At 41.6% G+C, this 24,428-nt stretch overlaps 1 protein-coding gene across 8 annotated transcripts in view; it reads right to left on the reverse strand.

The window, feature by feature from the left end:
* Nucleotides 1-1,332: 1,332 nt before the first annotated feature.
* The window catches only part of LOC127577858 (src substrate cortactin-like), a 66,972-nt gene continuing 43,876 nt past the window's right edge, over nt 1,333-24,428 (reverse strand). For 5 of the 8 annotated variants that reach the window (XM_052029473.1, XM_052029470.1, XM_052029476.1 and 2 more), the window contains 8 exons: nt 16,045-16,155; nt 14,136-14,191; nt 11,866-11,935; nt 11,297-11,445; nt 10,088-10,228; nt 8,074-8,236; nt 6,826-6,897; nt 1,333-2,091 (listed from right to left, as the gene is read on the reverse strand). In XM_052029473.1, the coding sequence (XP_051885433.1) occupies nt 1,955-2,091; nt 6,826-6,897; nt 8,074-8,236; nt 10,088-10,228; nt 11,297-11,445; nt 11,866-11,935; nt 14,136-14,191; nt 16,045-16,155 (899 nt within the window). In that variant the 3' untranslated portion in view covers nt 1,333-1,954. The remainder of the gene's footprint in view (nt 2,092-6,825; nt 6,898-8,073; nt 8,237-10,087; nt 10,229-11,296; nt 11,446-11,865; nt 11,936-14,135; nt 14,192-16,044; nt 16,156-24,428) is intronic. The other 3 variants (XM_052029475.1, XM_052029477.1, XM_052029474.1) reach the window with 1 other exon arrangement.

Here is a 24,428-nt window from a genome sequence, read left to right on the forward strand (position 1 = left end):
CCTGCACTTGCCTGCAACTCACTAAGGCCCTGGCTCCAATGCACCTCAAACTCGCAGGGATTCAGTTCCCACTTCCCTCCCTCCCCCGAAATTCATCGAGGCCCTTATTCCTGCACCACTTGGAGAATTTATCATAATACCGTGTAACATCTAAAACTAATTAAAACTATACTGGGTATAACATCCAATAGGTCACATTTGGAATATTGTGTTTAGATTTGGTCATCCTTCTATAGGAAGCTATAGCAGGGTGACCAAAACTAAACTCTTTTCAGCTTCCATTAAGCAGAAAAGAGTGCAAAGAGATTTACAAGGATGTTGCCAGGACTCGAGGGACTGAGTTATGGAGTGAGGTTGAGCAGGTTGGGACTTTTGTCATTGGAGTGTAGGAGAATGAGGGGTGATCTTATAGAGGTGTATCATAGATAGGGTGAATGCACAGAGTCTTTTTCTAAAGGTTGGTGAATCAAGAACTAGAGGGCATAGGTTTAAAGTTAAGGGGAGAGATTCAATGAGTTGAAGGGCTACTTTTTCCACCCAGGGGGTGGTCAGTACATGGAATGAGCTGCCAGAGGAAGTGGTTGAGGCAGGTACACTAACAACATTTGTACAGGTACATGGATAAGAAAGGCTTGGAGGGATATGGGCCAAACATGTGCAAATAGGAATAACTTAGATGGGAATCTTGGTCAGCATGGACCAGTTGGGCCGAAGGGCCCATTTCCATGCTATACGACTCTCTGGCTTCAGTAGTCCAGGAAACCTGCTAGTCCAGCATAACCAAAGTCCCAAGCATGCTTGATTAGAGGTGGTTTACAGAAGAAAGGTGTGCTGAGGCAGCTTCTAGACCAAATAAACAACAGCATGGGTTAGATGGGCTGAACAGCCTGTTTCTGTACATTGCATTGTTATGAAACACCACCTGGAGAAGTATAGCAAATCCTAACCATGTGTACAAGCTTAATTACATTTACAGCTTTTGTTTATTCCTTCATTTATGAAATGGAGGTGTCACTGGTAAAGTCAGCCATCCACAATTGACTTCAAGAAAGAGGTAGTGAGCCCCCTCTTGAACACTGCCATTCTTTGAGTGTAGGGAGTATTCCTGCAGTGGTGTTAGATCAGAAGTCCCAGGGTTTTGACCTGCTTTCCTTGATGTTCTGGGTGGTAGAGGTCACTGACTGGAGTTCCTGTTAGACAAATCTTAGCTATAACAGCACTGGGATTTGGTGAAATCAGACACTTTGTTCTTGGGAATGATCTGGCATTGTGAATTCAGAATTATTCATCCTAGCACAATAAGCAAAACAAAAACAACAGATCTACTGCGTGTAGTGCAATAAAACCAGTTTAATTCTTGATGAACAGTATTGAAAAAGGCAACTTTTATTACAAAACCCAAACCCACTTCCGATTCAGAGAACATGGTTCTAAGCAGAAAACAAGGCTCCAGCGGCAAGGAAGTAAAAACTAAAAGAAAATATGAATTCAATGCTTTCACTATTAGCAAGTGGAAAAATAACTGTACTTCAAGTTAAACACAAGGCTAAAACTAAGGATTAAACTGGGCAATGATAAACAACCATATCCATTTCAGTTAAAAATTTAACTTGGTCAACAAGAAGCATTTGGCCTTAATCTGTAGTAAGCACCGTTTGATTTCATCAGCTCTTCCAATATGAATGGTACTACTGGTAGGTGCTGCCCTTGATTAGAAAGTGCGTTTAACTTCTGTGTAAGCAATAGCTCAGTAATGCTCCCATTTTCAAAGGCATGTCAAACATTAACCCGAAGCTCCTTTCCCTGGCGCTTTTAAAGACTGGTTATTATGCAATGCATAATTGCAACTCTCGAGAGAGAAAAAGAAAAAAAACTTTATTCCCAATACCGAACACAATTCATGCTGCATCGAATTGGAATTGCACACTCTACGAGAACCAGCAGGTCGAGTACTTCACTGTTTCAATTCAACGTAGTTTGCAGGGAAGAGACCATATCTGCCTCTGCATTCACCTCGCCACCATCCTTCATCAATCATTTCAATGTTGGTAATCATGTCATCTGGGTCAAAAGAAATTTCGTCGTCGCCAGCTGAAAAATTGGTTAGTAAATTTTTTTAGAAAAGGAAGTGCATACAGCCTTCTTTGAAATTGTATGCCATAGAACATAACAGCACAGTACAGGCCCTTCAGCCTACAATGTTTTGCCGACATTTTATCCTACTCTAAGATCTATATAACCCTTCCCTCCCACATAACCCCCCTATTTTTCTATCATTCATGTGTCTATCTAAGAGTCTCTTAAATATCCCTAATGTATCTGCCCCCACAACCTTTGCCGGCAGTGCGTTCCACGTACCCACCACTCTCCGTGTAAAAAATTTACCCCTGACATCCCCCTTATAACTTTCCTCCAATCACCTTAAAATTATGTCCCCTCGTGTTAGCCATTGTCGCCCTGGGAAAAAGTCTCTGACTGTCCACTCGATCTATGCCTCTTATCATCTTGTACACCTCTATCGTCACCTCTCATCCTCCTTCTGTCCAAAGAGAAAAGCCCTAGCTCGCTCAACCTATCCTCATAAGACATGCTCTCCAATCCAGGCAGCATCCTGGCAAATCTCCTCTGCACCCTCTCTAAAGCTTCCACATCGTTTCTATAATGAGGCAACCAGAACTGAACACAATACTCCAAGTATGGTCTGACCAGAGTTCTGTAGCGACAAGCCATTTGACCCAACTTGTTTAAGGTCCATTCCCAGCTTCCTTCCATCCCATGTCTTTCAGCTCCATCAGCATATCATTCCTCATATACTAATCCAGGCTTCCCTTAAAGGCATCTTTGATGTTTGCTTCAGCCACAGCATTCACCCACAAATTTCACATTCTAACTAGTCAGGGTCAAGATAATTTACTCCAGTCTCTTGTTGGATTCCCTTTTCAGCAGTTATCTAACATTGCCTATGCTTGAGCTACTACACTAGTGGCAAAGCACTGTGCCAGCCTCTAACCTTGCAAGAAGTTCCCCAAAGGACTAGCATCTAGCATTCTTCGGAGGGCAGAAGGACATTTTCCAATCCTCACTGTGTTGGGCACAAGTTCAAAGGGATCCCTCACATCTATGATGCCATCAAATCAAGCGACCAAATAACTTTGTTCACTCCACGTCTTGGGGAAAAAAAAAATACAGGTCTAAATGTGTCTTGTGGGTTACAGCAAAACACTCTGTTGTTCTTTCATTCTTGCCCATCTCCTATTTCTTGTTGGATTATAAATCTCTTCTCAGCAGGACCACAGTACAGATAGAAGCCATTTGATCCATCACATCAAATGAATGTGCAGAGAATGGAGGGATATGGATTTGTGCAGGCAGAAGGGATTAGGTTAGCTAGGCATTTAATTACTAGTTTAATTAGTTCAGCACAACTTTGTGGGCTGAAGGGCCTTTTCCTGTGCTGTACTGTTCTATGTTCAATATCCATGCTGGCTCTTTATACAACAAATGTCCACTAGGCCCAATCCCCAGCTCTTTCCCCTCAACTATTAATACAGATGCCAAAAATAATCAACCACAACAGCCACAAAATACTGAAAAAGTGCTAACAAGAGACTGCAGATGCTGGAATCTGGAGCAAACATACAAAAAAAAACTGGAAGAATTCAGGAGGTCAGGCAGCATCTGTTCCAAAACGTCGACTGCCCATTTCTCTCCATAGATGCTGCCTGACCTGATGAGTTCCTCCAGTTTTTGTGTGTTGCTTCAGTGAAAGTGCTACATGAAATGGTCTTCATCCAGACTAGAAAACAAAGTTAAACAAACAGTAAGATTACATTGAATTAGCAACCAGTGACTATGGCTTCCTTTATATTATGAAATAATTTTAAACACCATTATAATTAATTCCCATACAAGAAGTGTTTTTCTTCTTTCATTCTATTCAAAGGCAGATAATGACATATCCCTGTGGTCAGCTTTGTAATCTTCCCTTCTAACAAGGGAAAAAGATTGCAGGGATTTTCCTCATGAATGCCATCCAGTGACTCTGCATTGAAAGGTCTACGTCATCAGAATGTGTAGTTGGGCAATGTTCTTAAAGGCTTCTGCTGATATGGCCCCCTTGTGTGCTGCAAATTGTCTGCAATTCTATGATGAGGTTGAGGAATTCCCACAGCAAACCAGAAGCAAAAAGCACAATTTTTAAACTAAAATTTTAACCATTATGTAAAGAGCTAAATACTGGAGCCAACACATAATTAAGGTAGAAAACAAAACTTCACATGTCAGCCCTAAAATACTTTTAAACATTGACAAGGGAATTAAAATCCTTCTTATTCCAGCTTCTGCCCTTTTTCTTTCCAGTCCTGAAGAAGGGTCTGGGCCCGAAACGTCGACTGTTTATTTCCCTCCATAGATGCTGCCTGACCTGCTGAGTCCCTCCAACATTTTGTGTGTGTTGTTCCAGATTCCAGCATCTACAGAATCTCTTGTCTCTCAATATAAAACTGTTTTTTTTATATATAGAACAGTACAGCACAGGAACAGACCCTTTGACCCAAGGAATTGTGCTGAACTAATTAAACTAATAATTAAATGCCTAACTAAACTAATCCCTTCTGCCTTCACAACATCCATACCCCTCCATTCTCCGCACATTCATGTGCCAAAGAGCCACTTAAATGCCTCTATCTTTCTTTTTCAATCTTTTTATTAGTTTTCCAATTAATACAGATTAATATATCAATGTTTATACACGTAATACAAAGAGATCAGGAGAACAATCATGACATGGATAATCATAAAGAACAATAGAGTATAAAAAAAATCTGTAGATCCAATGATCTGTTAGTGAATGAATATAATATAAAAGAAAAAGATTTACTATAAAATAAAAAAAAACCCAAAACAATAAGAAAAATTATAGACAACATACCAAACCAAACTAAGCTAAAAAAAAAATTTAAAAAAAAACTGGACTAAAGTTTCTCAATAGAAACACAGCAATATTATGTCATCAACTCAGTTCCTCTAAATTGAAAGGTTATTATAAGGGGATCTATATCATGTGAAAATATTGAATAAATGGACTCCAAACTTCCTCAAATTTAAGCGAAGGATCAACAGTACCACTCCTAATTTTTTCCAAGTTTAAACATGATAATAGTTTGAGAGAATCATTGAAAAGTAGTAGGGGGTATTGGATCCTTCCATTTAAGCAAAATGGATTGTTTGGCCATTAATGTAACAAAGGCAATCATACTGTTAGCGGAGGGAGATAAATGGCCAGATTCTATCCTTGGTAAACCAAAAATTGCAGTGATAGGATGAGGTTGTAAATCAATCTTCAATACATTTGAAATAATGTTAAAAATATCTTTCCAATATTTTTCCAAAAGAGGACAGGACCAAAACATATGTGTCAAAGAAGCCACATTCGATTTACATCTGTCACATATAGGATTTATATGTTGATAAAAACGAGCTAGCTTATCTTTTGACATACGGGTCCTGTGAACTACCTTAAACTGTATCAAAGAATGCCTGGCACACATTGAAGATGTATTAACTAAATGAAGAATTTTCTTCCAAGTCTCTGTAGGTATAGATGTCTGGAGTTCACGTTCCCATTCATTCTTAATTTTCTCCAGTGGTTCTGAACGAATTTTCACAATTAAATCATAAATTATTGCTATCAAGCCCTCCTGACAAGGATTAAAACCAAAAATTTTTTCCGTAATTTCAGTTTTATAAGGTGTGGGAAAAGAGGGTATTTAAATGCCTCTATCGTATTTGCCTCCACTACCATCCCTGGCAGCACATTCCAGGCATCCACCACTCTCTGTGTGTAAATAAAACTTGCCCCGCACATCTCCTTTGAACTTACCCCCTCTCGCCTTAAATGCATGCCCTCCAGTATTTGAGATTTTGGCCTGGGATGGCCATTAAGTGGCAAATATAGTGGACTATGCCATTAAAAACATATTTAAGACATTTCACAGTTTGTTAGTCATGTCAGTTAAAGTGATTTCCTGCAAACCAGAGAAGGCTGCAAACCAGAGGACAGCTGAATCACTGACGTTAAAATGTGCCAAAATCCCAAGGTTATACTCAGCTCCCCAGAGTAAAGACAGTAACAGCAGAATGACTTTAATGCCAATATCCGCAGTCTGCAAACCTTTCTTCCTGACATTTCATATAGTTTCACTACTTCCTTGTAAAACAGAACAAAACACACAAACGACATTTAAAAGAGACTATAGGAGCACAAAAACACAATTGACCCTTAATTTGAATTTATTCACACCCAAATTTTGCTTAGACTCAATGTATTTGGACTGAACATCATCTACAATAATTTTGCCATCATTTCCACCACAGCATTCTCTCGGCATCTATCCTTTACTCCCTTCACAATTTTAAAGGCCCCTTAGCCTTGTCTTCTAGAGGAAAGAACCTCAAACTGTTTCATCTGCCCTAATGGTTGTAACTTAAGTCCTGGTATAAAACTAGCAATTCCTTTCAGAGACACAAGAGACCGCAGATGCAAGAGTCTGGAGCAAAGAAATGAGCTGCTGGAGGAACTCAGTGGCTCAGGCAGCATCTGTGGAGGGAAATGGACAGTCGACATTTTGGGTCGAAACCCTCAATCTGGACTACTCTTTTGTAGTCCTTCCTTATCCTTTATATTGTATACAGACCAAGATTATTCACTGTAAACCAAATTAGCTTAAAAGATTCATCTGGGAAAGACAAGTTGCATTATATTAAGGAGAGAAATTATGATAGAAGAGACTATTACAGTAACCTTGGCTGCAGTCTTGCACTTACCGGCTTGGTAGTCATACAGAGCCACTGCTGTTATTCCATACTCATTCCCATACTCTGCATAGGTGGGCTCATCTAGAAAGACAAACAGGACTCTTTAATTAAGGTTTCTCCTTAATTATTCAAAGAAAAACTTCACACACTTTTAAAGAGGGTCTTTTAAAGAGTCAGCAGCTTTAAATTCCTGGGCATTAACATATCAGATGACCTGTCCTGGGCCCAGCGCACAGATGCAATCACAAGGAAGGCACGCCAGCATCTTTACTTTCTTAGGAGGTTAAGGAAGTTCTGTTTGTCACCGAACACTTTAACAAACTACTACAGATGTACTGTTGAAAGTATCCTAACTGGCTAGATCATGGCCTGGTATGGCAATTCAAGTGCGTAGGAACGCAGTAAGTTGCAGAGAGTAGTGGACTCTGTCCAATACCTCATGGGCACATCCCTCCCCACCATCGGTAGTATCTACAGGAGGCGCTGCCTCAAGCAGGCAACATCCATCATCAAAGATCCCCACCATCCGGGCCATGCCATCTTTTCCCAGCTACCTTTGGGCAGGAGGTACAGAAGCCTGAAGTCCCACACCACCAGGTTCAAGAACAGCTCCTTCCCTTCAACCATTCAGTTCTTGAACCAACCTGCACAACCCTAATCACTACCTCACTATAGCAACACTATGACCACTCTGATCACTTAAATTTTTTAAATTTTATTTACAGCGTGGCAACAAGCCCTTCTGGCCCAACGAGTCCGCGCCGCCCATTTTAAACCCAAATTAACCTACCCGTACATCTTTAGAATGTGGGAGGAAACTGGAGCACCCGGAGGAAACCCACGCAGACACGGGAGAACGTACAAACTCCTTACAGACAGCGACGGGAATCGAACCCTGATCGCTGGTGCTGTAATAGCGTCGCGCTAACCAGTTCCACTAAAATTGACTCTTTTTTTTATTGTAGTTGTGAGTTTTTTTCTTGTAATAATTATGTATAATTTATGTGCAAGTTGTGTTTTTCTTGTGAATGCTGCTTATCTGATGCTATGTGCTTGAGATGCTGTTGCAAGTAAGTTTTTCATTGCACCTGTGCATACATGTACTTGTGCATACGACAAGAAACTCAACTTTGACCCTTTAAAAAAAGATTTTCTTACCAAGCCTTACCCTTCGGTATTAAGTCAGTTACAATCTACTGGCCATTGGGTAGACGTTGACCTGGAAGGCAACAGAGTGAGCTGAACATGAGCCATTACCTTGTTGGTCCATCTGACTTTCATCAGGCATCTGGTACACTGCATCCTGTTCGTATATTGCTTCCTGGTACTGAGGTTCATCTGTGTCAGGCTGGGGCTCTGCATTGTGGATTCCACAATATTGCCTCTCCTCATTATTCTCCTCTTCTGGCTTTAATGACTCCTGCAAAAAGTGTTTTTGAAACCTCCTTCAACTTGCATTCTATATTCAATCCTTTCTATTGACTTCACTATGCAATAGCTTATGGAGGTTAAAGACCACCAAACAACCAACAAGCCTGTCTGATTTAATTACTGGAGAATCCTGGAATTAAAGATTCATGCCTAAGACACAGCTGTAAGCAATTCAAAACGTGGGAGGGGAAAGCAAAGTCCTTTTTATTTTTAGTTTAAAAAATTGCTTGGATCAGAAATTAGTTGAGAAGCCTCACAATGAGACATTGGTATTGGTATATTATTGTCACTTGTACTGAGGTACAGTGAAAAACTTGTCTTGCCTACCACTCATACAGATCAATTCATTACACAGTGCAGATACATTGAGTTAGCCATCAGCCTTAGTTTTGTCCGCTTTGGTCTGGTGCCTGAACCTGATTCATGTCCCACTCCAAACAGCAGGCTGACACTACCATTGTTAAAATCAAGGGTGTGCTACACTGTTAGAAGTGTCGCCTTTTAAATAAGATATGAACCAAAAGCCCAGTCTGTCCTCTCAGGCAAACATGGGAGATCATGGACACTATTACAAATATGACCCTGGCAGTTATTTTTGGTGCCTTAACCAATGTTTATCACCCACTCCACATCACATAGACAAGACTGACTGTGAAATATCATACATTGTACGTGGGAGCCTGCTCCACACAAATTGGCTGTGGCATTCACTTCAAGAACTACTGTACTGATTGTAAAGAATTTTGGGCTTTTCCTTTCTTTCAGATGTAATCACACTTGTCCCTTGAATTAATTTAGATTGAAGGGTACCCGGTGAATGATGGTGCCTTTCCTGGACTTTGAGTCATAGAGCACTACAGCACAGAAACAGGCCCTTCAGCCCACCTAGTCCAGGCTGATCTGATTTTCTGACTAGACCTATTTACCTGCACCTGGACCATATCCCTCCAAACCCCTCCCATCCATGTATCTATCCAAACTTCGCTTAAATGTTACAATTGAACCTGCATCCACCACTTCCGCTGGCAGCTCGTTCCACATTCGCACCACCCTCTGAGTGAAGAAGTTTCTCCTCAGATTCCCCTTAAATATTTCACCTTTCACCCTAAACCAATATCCTCTAGTCTCACCCAACCTGAGGGGAAAAAGCCTGTAATGCATTCACCCTATCTAATTTTGTGTACCTCTAAGAGATCTCCCTCATTCTCCTGCACTCCAGGGAATAAAGTCCTAACCTATTTAACCTTTCCCTATAACTCAGGTCCTCAAGTCCCGGCAACAGCCATGTAAATTTTCTCTGCACCCTTTCAAGCTTATTGATATCTTTCCTGTAGGTAGGTGACCAGAACTGCACACAATACTCCAAGTTCGGCCTCACCAACATCTTGTACAACTTCAACAAATTTTCCTGTTTGCACTAAAAGAATCAACTTGCATCTGCCTGGGATTTAGACCCTGATGTGAACCCAAGTCAGAATAAAAGGAACAGTCTCCTTCTGTCCTTGCTTTATGACTGAATCCACCAACATGTGCAAAATAATACACTTAAGTGACACAGAAACTCCCAACTCCTGTACTCCATAGAACTTAGCCTTCTGAACCAATTAATGGTCCATACTACTGGACCATTAATTATCTCCATAGTTTAAAAAGAATTTGAAGTTGATGACTACTCACAAACTGATTTAACATCCTCAACAATAAGCCCACAACTGAAATGTTGAAGAGCACTAACCTGCAAGTTCATGTACAAAGAGCAGGGAAGTGGAGCTGGATGCATTTTTTTTGGACAACACGGGCTGCAATTCTCTTTACGATTCTGCAATTAAACACAACGTACCCCATAAACAGGGCTGGGCACCCTTTGTTCCTCAACAGGTGCAGGAGCAGGAGCTGGAGTGGCTTCAGGTGCCCGAGATGCGGCTGGAGGAGGAGGTGCAGGAGTGGACACTGGAGATTGCTTCCTTGCCGATTCTTGTTCCTGTTTCCCCAAAACAAAATACTTTCCTTCATCACCAAGGTTTGATATAGACCCCATGAAATGAGCTCCTGGGGCTCATAAAATAAATAAAACCAAGAATATCCATGGTTGATGCCCCACACTTTATAGTTTATTGCAATATTTCTAATTAAAGATTCTGTTTCGGAGGTTCACACCATTTGCACTGAAAGAATCAACTTGTGTCTGCCTGGGATTTAGACCCCAATATGAACCCAAGTCAGAATAAGAGGAATAGTATCCTTTTGTTCTTGCTTTACAACTGAATCCACCAACATGTGCAAAATAACACACTTAAGTGATGCAGAAGCTCTTGAGATAACAGAGGACTATCACTACACGAGACCTCATCAACCAAACCCCCTTGGGGCAGGGTCAAATGTAACGATTCGAGATTTTCTCCTTGTTATTATTTAACAAATGCTGAAGAACTATTTAACATTGAGTTCTCAAAAGGAAGTGGTCATAGAGGAACTAAGGATAACTAGCTTAACAAGGGACCCCAAACATGTAAATATGAGAGCAAAACCAGATTGTTGCTCAGTCTTGCCCGACACAATGGCCGGAGCTAAGAATCGCTAAGTTCATAACTTAGAATCACCCAAACCCACCAAAGCTCTCTGGTCGTATGAACATTGGAAAATGAACTAACAAAGACAGTCGGGTGCGCAGGGGGACAAAGATATTCTGGGGAATTTCACCCCACCCAACTGATCAAAACCAATCCAGAAGATCAGATAGGACAACAGCTATCTGTAAAAACACTGCCTTCCATGTGACGAGTTTTCTGGGAAAAACAGCAGTACTCAAATGAAGCAAATGACTTCGGATAGTGGATATTCGATCAATGCACTACAAGTTCATTCATGGGATGAGATAGTCAGAATTTTGACATGCCTCTACTTTGTACCTCTCCGGATTCTAGAAAGCAGAGCCCTTGACAACATCCCGCCAACAATAACAGGACTTGCGATGGCAACTCCAGTGGAGGTTATTCATATATAATGCAAAGCAAGCCACATTGCTTCGGCGGACAGAGTCTCCACCAACCTCCAATTTCCTCTTGGCTTCTTCCTGTTCCTTCCTCTCACAGGCGAGGCGCCGGGCTCGCTCCTCTCCAGCCTTCTTCCTATCCTCCTCCTCCTTAGCTTTGGCTATGTTCTCGAACTTGGACCGGATGCTGCTCGCACTGGTGTTGGCTGCAGAACAAACCGAACCACAGATGCAAACATCTCTCCGACAGAAGCAAAAGGAACTAGTTCAATGCAGTGGGAAAGGACTTACAGCTCCTTGCAAGGATTAAATGCAACAATGATTTGCCTCATAACAAACAATGAAACCAATGATCAAATATGCCCTTACACGGTCTGAGTACAGATTCACCAGATGGTGCTGACTTCCTCTCCAATCAGGGGCAATTAAATGTTGGCACTGACAGCAGTAGTCACGCACCACAAACAAATACGCATTAACTGGACCCACAAACCGAAAGTCTCCACAATCAGGATTAATGATTAGCCCAGGATTGTGGGTGGGAGGTGGGAGAAAGGATCGAGTTGCTGCAGCTAAATGACACTAAACTGGATCAACAGATTCAACCACTCGTTAGTGTTACATACCAGCTTCCACTGGCTTAGTTTTCTGATAAGCTGGTGACAGCCGTTCAATATCATCAAAGGACGCGGCACTCTGTAATCAGAAAGTTTTATAATTAGACGCTGGAAACAATTTTCCTTTGTTCCACGTGCCTTCATTCTTTACCGTTCCCTTTCTGATGAATCGCCCCCTCTCCTTTCCTCCCTCCATCCCCCTCTCCTTCAGACCAGCCAGCCAGCATTCAGTACTGGCGCAACCCTTTGCTTTAGGTTGTCATTCAGAAAATGCATCTCATTCATTGCCAAAAGTGCACAAAGAAATAAAAATATGAATCATTGCAGGTTTGGAGATGCACCAAAAAACATGACAGCATGCAGACTTGTAGAAGATAACATCAGCATATTGCTCACAAATGTTTCCTGGCCAAAGCTAAGAAGATTAAGATAAGAAAATATGAAAGAATCCATTAAGATTTATCTAAAAGCAGAGAAAGTATTTATTAAAAGTCTAAGATTTATTTAAAAGCAGAGTTTCCTTCTCTATAGATACCACCTATATTATTGAGCGATCCAATACCACAGGGCATGCATTTAAGGTGAGAGGGGGTAGGTTCAGAACTGATGTGAGGGGTACGTTTTTTACTGAGAGAGTGGTGGATGCCTGGAATGCGTTGTCTGATAAGTTGGTGGAGGCAAATTCATTGGGGGCTTTTAAGAAGGGCTTGGATGGGCACACGAATGAGAGGAAAATGGAGGGATATGGACATTCTGTAGGTAGGAGGGATTAGCTATGTTGGCACAACATTGTGGGCCGAAGGGCCTGTTCTGTGCTGCACTGTTCTATGCTCTATATATATTAAAATTCTAAGACCTCCTTTTGCGATGAACCTCCTCTTGGTTTTGGTCACTATTTTCTTAAATATTTTGAGGACTGATCATTGTCTTAAATCCTCAACAGTGATTAGTGTTCAATAACATAGCAAACAAAATACACTTGAACACTCACTGAAATGGAGTAGGCCTTATGATGTCTGTTATTGAACGAGGAGGACGGTCACAGATTTTAAAACTATTTTGTTAACTTTCACCTTGGAAAGTTAAACAAGTTTCTTTAATCAAATGATAACACATGATCCAATAAATAAAATGGTTGGGCGGGGTTTAATCAAATAACATTGACAAACCCAAACACTAAGAAAAGGTGAAGGAGGCCAGAGACTGGGCAGATAGAAGGCAAATATAGTTCGACACAGATAGATAACAGATAAAGGAATTGCATTTTCCGTTCTCTGTAAAATAACAGTCAAGCCATATTTGGTGTTCAACAAAATTTTGTTTACCTATTATAGAAAGGATATTACTTTCTTTATTTCCGTAGTAATTTTATTTCACTAGGAAGATACTAGATAAAAGACGGGTGGAGAAACTGTGCTTAATGTGCTACAGTTGACTAACGTCATCACCCACAGCATTGGTTTGACAACCAAAGCACAAATTTAGAATTAATATTAGCACAAGGGGTTGGAAGTAAACAGAATTCATTATGACAATTGAAAGTAAGATGGTAAATATTTAATATTTATATACACCTTTGAAAATAAAAATTACTAGAAAGGAAGTGGGATCAGAGTCAACAGTTACAGTACAGAGAAATCATCAGCATAATGGATGAAACAGCACCTTTTTGTGCTGTTATTTCTAAGGTTGTGATAAGGGGTGCTGGAAGAGTTGGGGGTTGTGTTCTTGAAATAAAACAGAAAAATGCAGGAATCATTCAGCAGGTCAGGCAGTATCTACAGGGAGAGAGAAACAGAGTTAACGGTTCAGGTCAACAACCTCCCTTTAGAATGAGGAAAAGTTGGGATATTGAGCCCTGTGTTGAATGAAGACAGCTGAAAAGTGCTAGGCAGAAGATGGAACAGAGAGGGAGGCTGAGGATAGAGAGGTCAGGATAGAAAAGGTTATATAAAAGGTGTTTAAAACTGCAGAAAAGGGGAAGGGGTGGAGGAAACAAAGGGAGTATCTGTGATAGATAGATGGGGAGAGAGAGAGCGCAAAAGTAGTCCTGGTACCATGGTGAAGATTTGGAGGGGAAAGAGATTGGATCTAAAATCTGGCTTTGATCCTCTCCCAGGAGATCATGTAGTTTGATCTTGTAAGTAGATAGACAACTTAGAACTATCTGCGTGAGGCAGGCTAGATGGGGCCGACCCTGTGTCTCCCCATTGAGTCAAAACTCAATAGGAGCACTGAAAAAAGCAGACATACAAAAGCAGTTCACTCCTTCCACTCACCTTGTCCATCCGGTCTTTCTGAACCCCATACTTGCCACCAAATCCCCTCGAGTAATCTGAAACAAGAGATGGAGAGGGTAAATCTCAGCTGACCCACGAGATACTCAGGAGAGAGCAGAATGATCATGCATAACTCAAAGGTGGCAGCCAAACTGAATGCAAGAAGCTTCTCATTTTAAATGACAGGCAAGATTTGATTAGGCTCAATTAGATTAGCTATGAGAAAAAAAAAGTTATACTGCCAGAGATTATTAATCTATCACTTTGTTTTGTGCCTTTTGACATTGATGAGCAAAGTCTGTAATTCAACAGGAGAGTAAGTGAGATGCTGAAGTGAATTATCTTATTACTTAAGACATGCTAAATCAGGCTTTCAGACTGAGGTGTTGATGGTTTGATTGAGATAAACACATACAAGCAAGAATAGAGTCTACAGATTAGACAGGACAATGACAATAAAATGCACCACTTCACAGCACAGACCTTCTGGGCATTTCTTTGTAATGTTACCTTAGTGGCCCACTTACCCTTGGATCCAGAACTAACTAGATGATCTAGAGAACATGCTTTTGTCCCAGAACCAAAGATCTTGGTTTTTCTCTGTTCCATACTCTCTGGCTCCCAGGACTGTAACTACCAGTAGGAAGATGGACCCATGGTGGAATGTAGGACCTGTGGCATCACCGCTAATCTGCTCTCCCAGGGTCCAGGTCACTTTTCAATGCAAGATGACCAAGCTCTGGATTTTCAATATTAGCCACCATGGAAATATGGCAAAATAAATATTTAGCTATTGTTGGTCTCTGGGAGACACAAGAGGCTGTAGATGCTGGATTCTGGAGCAACACACAAGATGCTGGAGGAACTTAGCAGGTCAGGGAGCATCTACGGAGGGAAATGGACAGTCGATGTTCCGGAAGGGTCTCAACCTGAAATGCTGACTGTCCATTTCCCTTGATTGTTAATCTCTTCACTGACTTCTTAATGACATTGCTAAATGCAGAGCATAAATCTGAATACAAGGGAGGTTTTGTTCAATTTTCCTTAAATTAAAAAAAGGAACAATCAAATCAGGAATGTAATACTTCAGGTCTGTTTGAAGATGCTAAGAATTTAAGACCGAGGTGAAGTGGAACTTCTCTCAAAGGGTTGTGAATCTTTGGAAAGCACCACCTCGGCTGTGGAGAAGATGTCATAAGTATATTCAAAACTAAGACAGATACATTTTTAGACTTTTAGGGAATTAAGGGTCATGGGGAACAAAAGGAAAGTGGTGTTGAGGCCAAAAAAAGTCAAATCAACCATGATGATACTGAATGGAGGATCAGCTTTCAGGGGATGCTTAATTATATTTATATAATTTAGTAAAATGTTTACATGGTGCTGAATATTTTTAAGAACACCATTGTATCAGTATAGACACTGACTGAATTCAGCTACCATTAAAAGACTGCTGCATGAAATCCATAACACAACATATATATATTGCAGTCCACCCACTGTGAAGCATCACTTCAATTATAAAGGATTATGTAGTAATTCAAAGGCCAAATGATTGAGCAGCCAGGTTAGAGTCAGGGAAGGGGGAACAGAGAGGTTAGGGCTGCTTGTTCCTTAATCTATGCCCAAGTCCATTGGGAGATGCTGGAGAGGATTCAACACTTCCTGCAATCTCAAGGACCACAGGGAAGGAAAAGACCAGAGTGGTACTTGATCACAAGAATGAGTCACCTTTCAGGAGAGAAGGAATAAAGTTTGATGTTGGGGAGCAGGGGTCAGAGGTGGAAACAAATACAGATTTTGTTAATACTACAATACGTTCATCCAAAGATTAAGCTGCCAACAGGGTCTGTGCTGAAATTTAATGCATCTTGAAGAAACCAGAGTGTGGCCTGGCATTGAACTCTGCCTTGTTGAGACTCGTGCTTGGACAGCTTTTCCTTGTAATCGAACCCCACCGCAGATTTGTCCTGCTTCTCTGTCTCAACACCATATTTCCCGCCGAAACCTCTCTTATAGTCTGTAAATCCACAGGCAACCAAGACAACGATGACAACAACAACAACAACAGAGAAAACAAGCCAAGTTAGGTCAAACATCTAATAGGTTATAAAACAGAACAACTAAAACAAAAAGGCACGGTACAAAACTGTAAAACAGATTACTTTAAAAAAAACTCATTAAAATTGTGTTGCTTTTGAAGTTGAGAACAATGGGTTAAATGGCAACATCTTAAAACACTAGTTAGTCCCAAACAACCATGTTTAGATCAAGGCCCTAACCTTGCATGTATGACAAAAGGACACAAGTTCAGTCACCAAAACAAACGTGATTAAATGGTTACAGGTGAAAAGCACACAAAACATGAGAGCTCCTTCCCTGATGAGCAGAAAACGGTTGGCAAACTTTAAAATTCCAACAAAGACACAATGATTGGAGAAATCAATGCTCAATGGATAAAAACAATGTTGAAGACACAAATATTAAATAAAAAGATAAAAATGTTTCAATGCTCGGCAGGTCTGACACCATTTGTGGAGACAGAAACAGAGTTAATGTTTCAGGTCTGATGAGAAGGTCACCGAGCAGAAATGTTACCCTCGGCTTCTCTTTCCACATACACCACCCAACCTACAAAGGAGTTCCAAGATGTTCTGCATCTCATACGGATTTCCAGCTTCTGCAGGATTTTGCTTTAAGTATAAATAATAGGTTTCATTTCAAATATGCAACCTTGCTTCTTTAAGTGAAAAATCTTCACTGTGGACATGAGCACGCTGTTGTACAACTAGAAGGCAAACTATTAGAACAGGTATGTTCAGTCTTTTCATTAAACCAATGAATGATCGTCTATCATTTAATTTGGTGCATTACTGAATCTCTTTGGAAGATTAAAACACCTCTAAATCCATATATCTGCAATGTCCTTCAGAAGAGCCATAGGACATGTTAGACATGTTGGTTTTGACCAGCTACATGGCACTCTGAACCCAATTTGTGGCCCATTACCCCACAACTTAGTTATTGGTAATGAAGGGATGGTCAGCAAGCATCTATATCAAGAGAAACAGGCTTGGTACTTCAGGTTGCTGCCCAGTCTACTTCTAGCGTGTTCTGTTTTATGAAAGATTTCCAACACCTGTAGTGGTTTGCTTTTGTCTTCTTGTCCTGCTCTCTTCCTACTTTATAGACAACCCCTTACTGCTGAGGACGTCTTGCTTCCACTTCAGTGGTTTCCAAGGAGACCAATGAAGCCAATATGGGACCCATGGTCTCTACCACAGGTGAACAAGAGGTGCACCGTGTTATGGGTGGGCATCTCAAGTTGCTTCTGCTCCTCCAACTGCTTGCGCTTGAGCTCCACGTGATCCTGAAGTGCCTGGTACCATCTTGGATGCTTCGCTACCAGACTCAGGGATGTCACATTCCTTCAAGGAAGCTTTGAGAATTTCCTCAAAATATTTCCTCAGACCCTGGGGCAGAGTGTGATAAATGCCACCCACAGGATTGTTAAGGGTTTTCACTCAGGGGAAAAAAAATAATGCAGGAATGTGATCCCAAATCATTATCGTGCAAGGGGAACAAGGAGAAGATGGCACTCTCCTTCAGTCATCAGCCTTCCAGGGGTTTGGAAGTAGCTATTCTGGATAAAGTGTCAAGTCACGCCAACAATATTGCCTGCAGTGTTCTGCAGAACCAGCTTCAAACAGCATTAAGTATCAAGCCATTCTGTTCCATTCCAAGTGCAGTAATGGGACGTCAGAGCATGACAAATTCCAGATGGAATTCACAGATTGAGGATTCAGAGGTAACACAACCCACAACTTGAGCTGGAACGGGCTGGTTAATGATTAGCGCTAACTTTAATGGGCATTAATCTTTTTCATTCTCCACATCTGTATCCACTTGGGACAATGTGTGTCAATTTTCTGACCACATATTCCACATCATTTCCTGCATTCATTGGGTTGGGGAAAAAAACCTGTCCTTCAGAGCAGCAAGTATTCCAGATGAGGATGGCCAGCTACCCATCATATTTCACCCAGCTACAACATCCTGCTAAACTCTCAGCTCCTACACTGAGCAAAGGGGAAAAGAAAGAACAAAAAGTTTCAACAAAGTTATGAAAATAACAGAAAAAAAAGGTGAAGATATAAAAAAAAATGGAAAAGCAGTGAGAAGGTGGGAAAGGTACATTTTAAGTGCTTGAATAAAAGCCATCTCAATGTACATTATTAAATCAATTCGTAAGGCAACCTGGGTTAGGCTCTCAGGGTTTGCTTTGGAATGACACCACGTGACTTCAGCTGAAAACTCGTCAAGCTGGCTGAACCAGTGGGAAGTCCTGGAGGCAATAAATTCCATTCCATTTGCCAGGTTTCCTCTCCTCAATAGTTAAAGCAGAGCCAGGCCTATGTTTAATTCCAAAGTGTATTTACGGAAGGTGCTTTTGCAAAAAAAATAGAAACTGTACTGTGCAAAAAAAAATCACTGGAACAATTTTATTTGAAGAGTTCTCCCTGCATGGAAGTAGTTCTGGAAATGACTGAATGTAATGCTGGCAGAAACAGGGCTTTGAAAAGGGAAATACATAAACTGCTGAGAAAACAATAGGCCAATGGGACTGAGTGGATTGATCGAGGACTGGCATAGGTTTGATGAACTGAAAATCATCTTCCTCCATCATGACGATTGTATGACAGCCAGAAAAAGGCGACAAACATTTTAAAGTACGGGGAAAAGGGCAATGAGTTTATAGAGTCCAGAGCTGATTTAAGTATGATAGGACGAATAACATCTATTCACCACATCCAATTCTTTGTTTCTAATTAAATTTAGTTGACTTTTACAGAATGTTGCTTTGAAAATCAATAAAAAATGTAGGCATAGAAAAGAAACCATTCAGCGGGGAGATTGAAAGTAAAATCACATTAGCCCTTCTGGAATGGCTCAAACAGGCACCGCCTTTGATGTAGTTGCATCAGATGTAGTTGCATCAAATAATGAAGCAGGGCTCTGCGGTTTTGTGTTCCCAACTAAAACCTTCATTGTCAAATCCCTGCCGGCTTGCATTTTCATTGCCAGCATTTGATAATCAACACCAGCTGCTTTGTTGTCAGTTATCCTGATAATCTTCCTCATCAGCGATGCATGATGTCAACAGCCAGCCTCACGTGAGGAATCTATTTGTGTCAGCACAATGCGGGAAATCCAGACTATTCTGCTGAAGGCTAAACTTGCTGACCACCGTAACAGCTAATACTTCACTAAACAAAAACACCTCACAGTTAGGGTCTATCGAACTCACTTCCTGTTCCAAACCCCAAACCACAAAGGATGCCGTTAGTAAATACCACATTAGTTCTTTATTTATAGAATCATAGAAACTTATGGCAGAGAAGGGGCTGTTCAGCTAGTTCCATTTACACCAGCCAGCACCAAACCTTTCTGGATAATACCACTTTCCCATTCCTGGTCTCCAACCATGCACCTTATTGCTGTTGCTATGTAAGAAGTGCTCACCCAATACCTCTATTTTTTGGCAGCCCAATAAGTCCTACCTCAGGACCTGGCTCACAATAGTTTCTTTACCCACAGAATAGCTGAAGTCATTGAGGTGAAGTTTTGGAGGGGTAATTGAGGGAAGTTAGGATTGGAAAAGGTTTCAAAAGCACAGGCATGTAGAAAAGGTTTCCACTTGAGGAAGGATCTGCTTATAAACAAGATGCAGTAAAACTAATAATCCAGCATGCTCAGGACTTCGATGGTGCTCGACCGGCAGACTGAAGGCACAAGAGACTGCAGGTGTTGGAATCAGGAGCAACAATACCTGGAGGAACTCAGGGCGTCGAGCAGCATCTGTGGGAGGAGAGGAATTGTTGACGTTTCGGGTCAAAACCCTGCATCAGGACTGAGAGTGGAGAGGGGAGATGGGGAGATGGCCAGTATTAAGAAGGGAGGGGGTGTGGTGAGATAGGAGTCGAGGTGGGTGGTGGACTGAGGAGGGATGAAAAGTGACAGGCAGTTTGTGACACTGTTGGATGTTGTACCCACTAATTACTCCAGTTTTGAGTCATCTGGAATTTGGAAATTGCACACTATGCACTCAAGTCCAAGTCAGTAATATGTTAAGAAAAGTCGTGGTCCTTGTACTAATTCCTGGAGAACTCTGCTGTATATTTGCCCATAGTCTGAAACACAATAACCTTTCAGCACTATTCTCCATTTTCTGTTACTCACTTTTCTATCTAAGAAATTTTCTATTTCTATTTTCTATCCTTTTATTCCCTGGTCTTCATTCTTGGACAAGCCCATTGTGAGGCACTTTATCACAAGTCCATATATATCTATCTATATATATCACAACAAGTGCATTTCCTTCATTGACCCTTTCTGTTACATGAAACAACTCTGTCAAGTTAGTGACATCTAATGTGCCTTCAACAAATCCATCCTGGCTTTCTTCGATCCACATTTATCCAAGTGGCTTCCAACCCTGTTCCCGATTAATTTCCACAAGAGAGGTCAAACTGATTAATTTGTAGTTACTGGGTTTATCCCTAGACCACATATGCTTGAAAGATTGCATCCAGGATTTCCATTGCAACCTTTACTTTCCTCCCTTCCCTCATGCATCCCATCTGGGCCAGGTGACTTAGCCATGTAGGTACCTGTATTAACTTTTAGCCCATTCAGAATCTCAGCAACATGTCAGGAATCTAGCATCATCTTCTGTCTTGGTGAAGACTGATGTAAAGTACTTGCTCAGTACAAATCATACCCTCTAGAGCCTCCATGAATAGATTTCCTTTTTGGCTTTGGATCGACCCCACCGATCCTCTTCGAACCCTTTTGCAGTTCACCTATTTCTGGATTCCCTTTTATGTTTGCTGCCAGTTCTCTTTCATGCTCTCTCTTACCTTGCATATTTTCCTTTTTCCCTTCTCTTTTAAACTTTCTGAATCAGCCCGGCTCTTCCTAAGAAATGTCTTTACCCAGGGAATATTAGACTGTGGAATTCACTACAAGGATTGGGATGATATAAAGAGTACACATGTACCTAAAGGAAAAATGGGACAAACAGACAAGGGCAGGGGTGTGTGCAGGGGGAAGGGAAATGGAATAGCAGATCACACTGATGGGCTTGGATAAAGGGCAGGATAACAGTCATGCAGACCACTAAGTGTTTCCATGATGTAGACTGCAGGTAACCTTTTTCTCGGTCGGTTAATTGGCAACTGTAAATTACCCATAATGTAGGTAAGTGGAAAAAAAACTGAAAATGAAGTGGCTGCAAGAAAATAAGATGAGCAGCAGGATTGATGAGATCACTCTGCTGATATGGACTTGATGGGCTGAATGGCTTCCTGTGTTATAACAACTAATGGGAGGCTGCTTTTTGCTTTGGGACGTACGGAGGGTGTTGGTTGTTACAAAGTTCAGTTTCTTTCTTAAAGCAGCTATTGTCTATGGATGTAGATTTTCTTTACTCAATACTAGAAATTATTTTCCGAGGACTTTTAAAACTCCTTCATTTTCTTGAACAGACTGCATGTCTGGGGGAGAAAATGCAGGTTACAGTAGTGTAGCGGTTAGTGTAACACTATTACAGCACCAGTGACCCAGGTTCAATTCTGGCCACTGTCTGTAAGGAGTTTGTACGTTCTCCCCGTGTCTGCGTGGGTTTCCTCCGGGTGCTCTGGTTTCCTCCCACGTTTCAAAAAGACATACGGGTTAGGAAGTTGTGGGCATGCTACGGTGGTGCCAGAAGCGTGGCGACATTTGTGGGCTGCCCCAGAACACACTACGCAGAAGATGGATTTCACTGTGTGTTTCGGTGTGCATGTGACTGATAGATATCTTAATGCTTTGCCGGATTTATATTGGGGAAGGGCACAACACAATATAGTCAGACAAAGAGCTATGTTTGCCAAACCCAATATGCAATCTGGCAGAATGTCGTATACCAGGGCAACTCCAGTAATGGAAGTGGATAACTCAGGAATTAAACCGCACAAACATGCTTCCCTGCAACAATTCTCAGAGCCTGTACATTTACCAGAGGATTCCTCTTTCTTCCCATGTCCTCTTTCTTCCCATTTAAAAACCAACACTCCAGCTGTAGCACCATCTGGTCACCACACTATAGCAAGGATGTGGCAGCACTGGAGAGAGTGCTGAAGAGATCCACCAGGATATTGCATGGAATGGAGGGCTGTAGTTAGATTGGATAGGCTGGGTTTATTCTCACTGGAACATAGGAGGCTGAGGGGTGACCTCAAAGAGTCATATGGTACTACAGCACAGCAACAGGCCCTTCAGCCCATCTAGTCCATGCTGACTTGATTTTTTGCCTAGTCCCATCTTCCTGCACCTAGACCATATCCCTGCAAACCCCTCCCATCCGTGTACCTGTCCAAACCTCTCTTAAATGTTACAATTGAACCCGCATCTACCACACCTGTTGGCAGCTCGTTCCACACTTGCACCACCCTCTGAGTGAAGAAGTTCTGCTTCAGATTCTCCTTAAATATTTCACCTTTCACCCTAAACCTATGTCCTCTAGTTCTAGTCTCACCCAAACTTAGGAGAAAAAGCCTACATGCATTCACCCCCATCTATAGCCTTCATAATTTTGTGAAGATCTTCCCTCATTCTCCTGCACTCCAGGGAACAAAGTCCTAACCTATTCAACCTTTCCCTATCCCTCAGGTCCTACAAGTCCCTGCAACATCCTTACAAATTTTCTCTGCACTCTTTCAAGCTTATTGATATCTTTCCTGTAGGTAGGTGACCAGAACTGCACACAATACTCCAAGTTCGGCCTCACCACATCTTGTACGACTTCAACATAACATCCCAACTCCTGTACTCAATGACCTGATTTAGGAAGGCCAATGTGCCAAAAGCTCTCTTTATGACCCTCTCTACCTGTGACGCCACTTTCAAGGAATTATGGATCTGTATTTCCAAGTTCCTTTGTTCTACCGCACACCTCAAGCCTTACCATTTGCTGTGCAAATCTTACCCTGGTTCATCCCTTCCAAAGTGCATCACCTCACACTTGTCTGCATTAAATTCCATCTACCATTTCTCAGCCCATTTTCCTAGCTGGTCAAGATCACGCTACAAGCTTTGATAGCCTTCCTCGCTGTCCACTATTTTACCACATTATCATCTGAATCATTAATATAGATGATAAACAACAATGAGCCCAGCACCAATCCCTACGGCACACCACTAGTCACAGGCCTCCATTCAGAGAGACAACCATCTACTACCACTCTCTGGCTTCTCCCGCTAAGCCAATGTTGAATCCAATTGACTACTTCATCCTGAATGCCAAGCGACTTAATCTTCTGGAGCAGCCTCCCATGCGGGACTTTGACAAAGGCCTTGCTAAAGTCCATGCAGAGAACGTCCACCGCCTTTCATTCATCAAACTTCTTAGTAACCTCCTCGAAGAACTCTATAAGATTGGTTAGACATGACCTACCATGCACAAAGCCATGTTGACTATCCCTGATTGGGCCCTGTCTATCCAAATACTTACATATCCTGTCCCTTAGAATACCTACCAATAATTTACCTACAACTGACGTCAGGCTCATCGGCCTATAATTTCCTGGCTTATTCTGAGAGCCTTTCTTGAACAATGGAACATTAGCTATCCTCTGGCACCTCAGCTGTGGCTAAGGATGTTTTAATTATCTCCGCCAGGGCCCCTGCAATTTCTGCACTAGCCTCCCACAAGGTCCAAGGGGGCGCCTTGTCAGGCCCTGGGGATTTATCCACCTTACTTCGCCTCAAGACAGCCAGCACCTCCTCTTCTGCAATCTGGATACGGTCCATGACCTCACTACCTTTTTGCCTCAGTTCTGTAGTCTGTGTCTGTCTCCTGAGTAAATATGGTTGCAAAAAATTCATCTAAAATCTCCCCCATCTCTTTCGGCTCCATGCATAGATGTCCACACTGATCTTCAGGAGGACCACTTTTGTCCCTTACTACCCTTTTGCTCTTAATATAGCGATAGAAACCCTTGGAATTATCTTTCACTCTATCTGCCAGAGCAACCTCATGTCCTCTTTTAGCCCTCCTGATTTCTCTCTCAAGTGTTCTCTTGCATTTCTTATACTCCTCAAGTGCCTCATTTGATCTTATCTGCCTGTACCTGATATGCGCCACCTTCTTTTTCTTTACCAGGGTCTCAATATCTCTCGATAACCAAGGTTCCCTAAACCTGTATGCCTTGCCTTTTATTCTAACAGGAATATACAGATTCTGTACTCTCC

The sequence above is a fragment of the Pristis pectinata genome, chromosome 14 (assembly GCF_009764475.1).
Source record: "Pristis pectinata isolate sPriPec2 chromosome 14, sPriPec2.1.pri, whole genome shotgun sequence".
Classification (NCBI taxonomy): domain Eukaryota; kingdom Metazoa; phylum Chordata; class Chondrichthyes; order Rhinopristiformes; family Pristidae; genus Pristis; species Pristis pectinata.